Source organism: Lutjanus erythropterus, chromosome 5, assembly GCF_056507025.1.
Source record: "Lutjanus erythropterus isolate fLutEry1 chromosome 5, fLutEry1.hap2, whole genome shotgun sequence".
Lineage (NCBI taxonomy): Eukaryota > Metazoa > Chordata > Actinopteri > Lutjaniformes > Lutjanidae > Lutjanus > Lutjanus erythropterus.
The window spans coordinates 8,797,953-8,803,952 of NC_139321.1; the positions used below are offsets into that span (position 1 = coordinate 8,797,953).

Genomic DNA, 6,000 nt, shown 5'->3' on the forward strand with positions numbered 1-6,000 from the left:
ACCAGGCCAGCGGGCCATCTATATAGTTGTATTTGACATTCTTGTGGTATCTCTGGTTAAATCGCCAAACCTATGTAAATTAAAAACATGGCTAATTAATGTGCTCATCTTGTGCATTTAGTTCCCAGGTGACGTGGATGCTGACTCAGAGACAGCAAGAGGAGGCACGCCAGCAGCAGGAAAGAGCCATGAACTATGCCAAGCTCAGGACCAATCTGCAGCATGCTATGTAAGACACACACACACACACACACACACACACACACACACACACACACACACACACACACACACACACACACAGAGAGAGAGGTGCCTGTGAAAATCTCACTGAGAGTATATTTCCATAATTATATAATGCTTGATTTTGCAGTCGTCGCGGCACTGGGCTTATGGAGGAAGACGAAGAGCCGATTGTGGAGGATGTGATGATGTCATCTGAGGGTCGTATGGATGATCTCAATGAAGGCATGGACTTTGACACCATGGACATTGATTTGGTAAGAAACTGAATTAAGCGTTTATGAATTTATTTTTAATTACAGTATTTATAAAATTATGTTTTGATTCATAAAATGGTTGTTGCATTAAGCGCACAAACATTATACAAGGATGTCCCACTAGTTTTTATTTCTTTACCCTCCCAAACTTGTCAGATGCATCCCTCATCCTGCTTAGGTCTCCCTTGCCTGCACACCTGACTGAACAATTAGATGCATCTCTGTTAGACACCTAGTGAAATTACATAAAGAGGCACCGTTAGTTTCTGTTGTTTCTACTAATGTAACATCTGGACTTAAGACAGTAAAGCCAGATGTTACATCTGGAGATCCAACATGGTCTTATTGTTTTATGGTCATAATACTGGATGCAATTTGAGGCAGAAAGAAACATTTGCTTGAAATTTGTTTTAATTCTGAAAAAAAATTTAAAACCTCAAAACTCTGATCCAAAGAAGTCTCCAAAAGCCTTGACATTCTCAGTAAGCTTTGTTGGTCCATAGCATGCTGTTGAGGCTGCCAGCTGAGAGCTAACAGCCTTAAGATTCTGGCTGACTGACTGCATCTCAGACTGCAGTCAGTAGCACCATCTTGGATCCATATTAAGCCACACACAAAAAAACCCAGTGAGTTTGGCACTGAAAACACATTTTATGTGATGCAGTCTTTATTTGCATCATCTGTTTAAAGACCATCGATCTTTCTTATCATTGTCAGTGAAGGTAGCTTAGCATTCACCAATCTGCACACATCAAAAAAACTACTGCCATCCTTGTTCTTCTGTTTTATTGCCCAGTAATTTCCAGGATTTACCAGCCCCCCAGTTTTTCCATTCGGTTTGATTTTATTAAAGCTCAACTAACCAAGTTAGCTTTTTCAAGAGTCCGTTATATATCCTAATTTAATTGCATTCTGGTTACTGGTTTCGCATGAATACTCTGCCTGCGTGGGGAGTAACCAGTCAGTTGTTCTGAGAAAAGACTCCTTTAATAATGAGCAGCTTGTGTTGGTTTTTGCATTTAACCTCAAAAGCAAAGAAGACAAAAGAAATCATCAAAAGGAATGTTGGCTGTGGGGAAGCTATATCTGCATTTTGGTTTTTAAAAAGATGTACTGTGTCCTTGCAACCATTGGTAAAACTTGAGGCAGCGTGACTAATTTATTTGACCATTTATGCCAACACCACAGAACCATGTATGATGAGTGTTAAGCCAGAACTAAATTTTATCTGAGACATTTTGTCTATTTTGGATGCTTATGCTGGTGCTGCGCTCCATGAGAAAGGCTCCAAATGTCATGTTGAATCAACCAGAAAATTGAACAACTGCCCTAGTTTCTCTAAATTCACTCCATTCGTTGCTTGTGACGATAAATTCTTTCCAAATTGAGCTGCAGGAGTTCAATGTCTCAAGTATCTGCTAAAATTATACATATTTATTTAATTTTGCATTTCAAAAATCCATAGTGTCAGAATGTTAATGTGTTTTTCCTGCATCATTCATCCCTAATATTTAGCATGGGAAAAGATTGTTCAAATATTCATTGCTTGTCTGCTAAAGCAGCTGTTTGGGGAGGAAAAGTTGTTTTATCTGGTCTAAACACGCTGTCGTTCTCTTGCAGCCACCCTCTAAGAACCGCCGTGAGAGGTCTGAGCTCAAGCCAGACTACTTTGACCCTGCTTCTATCATGGATGAATCGGTAAGGACCATCAACTCTCTGTCATTTGGATCTGTTTCACCCTGTGTGCAGACTGCCACTCGGCCGATGGCACACTCCAAACTCAAATTTGTCCTTACGCTGCAGTTATATGCAGTGCTGCAAACAAATAGCGGTGTTCTCACAGTTGTGTTTGTGTAATGGCCAGCTGGAGAAGCTTGTGAGGCACAGTGAGAGCTGACACAACTTGTGATTTCTTCAAACAAAGTAAACAGAGTTGCTCTAAAATTAGTATAACTCTGTTGAAGTAAACAGAGAATAGATGGCTCGAAACCAGTCACATTAGATGGACCACTTGCAAGCGTGTTGTGTTTGGGGCACTCAACAAGGCTGTGCGAAACATTTAGACAAGTTCAGCAGAGCAGCCTGCACTCGCTGCAGCCAAATGTAACATTTCCTATTGATTGCGAAGCCACCTTTTTTGCCTGTATAAACATGCCAAATTGTATTTATTTCAGAATGTCCTGCTGGCCTTAAATTCTTGTTTCAACATGTCCCAACCTTAAGACACCCTGGGGATTTGCCTTTTGCGTTTGTTCTTAACATCAGGCTTTGAAATGCTGGACTCCTCCAGATGCTGCCTCACTCTAGAGCCCCGAATAATACGAGGGTGTTTTGTGTCAACTTAAAATAATTTCTGTTCCAGAGAAATATCACAGCAGAAATCTGGTTTCTCTTCACCAAACACTTAGCGTCTTGTTCCATTAAAGCTTTTTTTTTTTTTTCCCTGAGCAAAGAAACAACATGCAGCACACTTAGTTGCTCAGCTTTTACAACATGACACGACTCACGACACCCCAGCTTGGACCAAGTCTGCCTCTGAGCCACTTTCTGCTCTGAATTACATTTACACGATATTAGTAATGTAATGGCTTGGAGGTGAGATCTTCTTTTTTGAATCATCACACAGAAAGTCAAATACAATTAAGCCTGTCACAATAACTACGTTACTGACTTATTAAACAATATATGGGCATGACCTTGATAATACTGGCGATCTCAATATTGCCCATTGTGTTTACATGCATGAGTTTTTTTACATAAGAATGTTGCCTACATGATGCCAGAATAAACAGCAGGGTTTTTTCAGACTATGTTCCCTGTGCTTAGTGTTTTCCTTGTTTTTCTTTTAGTCATTGGTTGACTTATATTTTATGTTCTGATCAATAAATGCATCACTGCAAACTGCAGTTGAAATGCAAACATATTTCAGGTTGGTATACGACAAGGGAAGCTCACATACACACGCTTTGAATGTCTCTCATAGTAAAACCTTAATTTTATTGTAAACACTGGCTGTGTGTGAGCATGCAATGCTATACATCACTGGTATTTTTAATAATTATGAATGACTATAAATTAAAACAAACTCGAATAGTTCAAAATGTATCTAAATTTGAATGAAGGAAAGCTGCAGATAAAACTAAAAATTAAAAGCTCCCATACTGGCGTATATCGAACTGCATATTTGCAGATATGGATGCAGTTGTGGGCCAGTTTCGCCTGACCCTTATATTGGTCAAGCTCTAAATTTTGTGCTGCACATACTCATATCCAAGAGAAAGTCGTTAAATTTTTTTTCCAGTGTCAGCATGTCTTTCCTGCCAATTTGTTTCATCTCAAATGAGTTTTCAACTTAACGACTGGTTATTAAAGCATGTTTTTTTATTTGTTTCTTGCAGGTGCTTGGGGTGTCCATGTTTTAAGCTAATATCCAGATGATTTTGACGCTGGGATAACAGAAGAGGCGCTTTGTATTTAAAGAGAATTTTAGATGCGAAAACAGAAGTGTTTTCTGTAAGAAAAAACAAAACAAAAAAAAATTCTGGCTTGTACTCCACGTGGACCAATGACGACCCACACTCAGTGTTGCTTGCTCAGAGAGGACTTTGTTTCAAATATTTACTTTTATAATCTTGGGTAAGCTCTTCCTGTTCAGAAATAGTGTAACAGGCCACTTCCAAACCTATTAGAGATGAGACATGTCTGAAGAAAGAAAAATCCATAATAGCTTTTTTTTTTTTTTTCTCTTTCCTTTTTTTTTTAAACGGGGATGAATTGGTGTGTTTAACTTAAGAAACATTTTTTTTGTTTATGTCTAACCCTTTTTACAATTGTAGTAAGTTACCAGGTGTGAAGTAGTAATTTATAAACAGACTGTAGTAGCTTGCTTGTACTGTGTTAGCCAAGTGGATGGAGGTCTTTATGTTTCTGTGCTTTTTTTTTTTTTCTCCTCCCTCTATCTCTTAAGTTTCTTTTCCCTGTCGTTGGCCCCGATTTGAGGTCTTGATAACCACTGGTGGTTAAGATGGTGAAATATCACGTAGAATCAGTCATGATCCCTCGATGCTGTGAAGATTCCCAGAGTCCACTGAACGCTCCACACTGTTAAGCAGTAAGTCCTAAAGCCTAGCCCAAGATTTGGACCACTCCTTAACCACCATCTAGAGAAATGTGTCCCCCCACCCCCCCAAAACCATGAGCAGATTTTTATCCCAGTAGTGCCACTGTGTGGGCTCTGGCTGAAAGCAGCTCGGTCAAAGAATTACACATCTTTTTTTCTCTTAAAAATCCAGCAGCATAATGTTGAAATGGGTATCTCTACATTTTAAATAAAAGTTATATATGAATCGGTGCTGATTTTATATATGTGCTTTTTGTTTTCTTGTTTTCGACTTTTCAACCTTCAGTCACAAAAGTTTGAGAAATGTGTAAGTAAAACTAAAAAAAAAAATGAAAGCATGTGAAGCCATGCATCAAGGAAGATTTTTAAATTTGTATTTTTATGTTTTATTTTTTCTTTTTGTCTTGATAATGTCTTCGGGTTTCTACCTTTTTTCCTACATGTAAATTAGTTTGGATAAAACTAATGAAATGAAAAGACTTGTGAAATTCAGCTTTAAGGTTTTCTCAACATAAAAAGTCCTGTCACAAAAAATACTTAAAGATTTCAAATGTTAAACATGAGAAAGGTAGTCATTCAGACAATACTGAAGATGAAAGTTATTCAGCAGCGCTGTGGCAGCTAGACAAAGCTTAGATTTTGACATATATTTGTCACACACAAGTTTTAATGAAATGTTTTGTCTACTGAGGTTGTTATTTTGTAGTCATTCCATGCTTAAGCCTTAAACATGCTTGTGAAGGTCACCTTCTCTCACAGTAATCTTCCATGTCAGAGGATCAGTCATGTTTAAAGGTGGATAATTGGCTTCTTAGAACATGAAACATGAGGTGGTCAGATGTAATGTGATAAAGTAGATGAACAGCCTATATGTGTTTTGCCTAATTATTTTATGTAAGTAAAAAGAAAATTCTTTTAAGGAAAAAGTACTGTTTATTGTTTGTTACTTACCACTACATTGGTATAAATTCTTATTAGATCATGTGTATATATACAAAATTTAATTTTTTTCCTTCCTTTTGGCCATTTCTGTGTTTTATTTTTTTCTGCACTCTTGCCTACACTCTAAGTTGTTGTCTATTATCCCATCCTCTTTCAGTCACTCTGTTTTCTGATTTGTACTTGTCTGGAGACAGTAACTTTTGAATAAAAATCAACACATTTCATCTGTGGTACTTTTTACTTTTGACCACAATGAACTTTAGAACTGGGGTTAATCAGATCCAGGCTGCACAGTGTAACTATAGCAGGCCTATTCAATTACGTTTTTTTTTTTTAGAAGGGTTAGATTTAAAAAGGGTAAAGCGCCGAGGGGCCGGATGTTTACAGGAATTTAAATGTGTGAAACAATGCGCCTTTTTATTTTATGACAGGAAAAAA

The 6,000-nt window shown here is 37.7% G+C and overlaps 1 protein-coding gene across 3 annotated transcripts in view; it reads left to right on the forward strand.

Annotated features, from left to right (window-relative positions):
• Window positions 1–5,786, forward strand: part of stag2b (STAG2 cohesin complex component b) — a 28,196-nt gene extending 22,410 nt beyond the window's left edge. For all 3 annotated transcript variants that reach the window (XM_084718690.1, XM_084718689.1, XM_084718691.1), the window contains exons 31-34: window positions 122–229; window positions 374–500; window positions 2,121–2,198; window positions 3,899–5,786. In XM_084718690.1, coding sequence (XP_084574816.1) covers window positions 122–229; window positions 374–500; window positions 2,121–2,198; window positions 3,899–3,922 — 337 coding nt within the window. In that variant the 3' untranslated portion in view covers window positions 3,923–5,786. The remainder of the gene's footprint in view (window positions 1–121; window positions 230–373; window positions 501–2,120; window positions 2,199–3,898) is intronic.
• The last annotated feature ends 214 nt before the right edge of the window (window positions 5,787–6,000 follow it).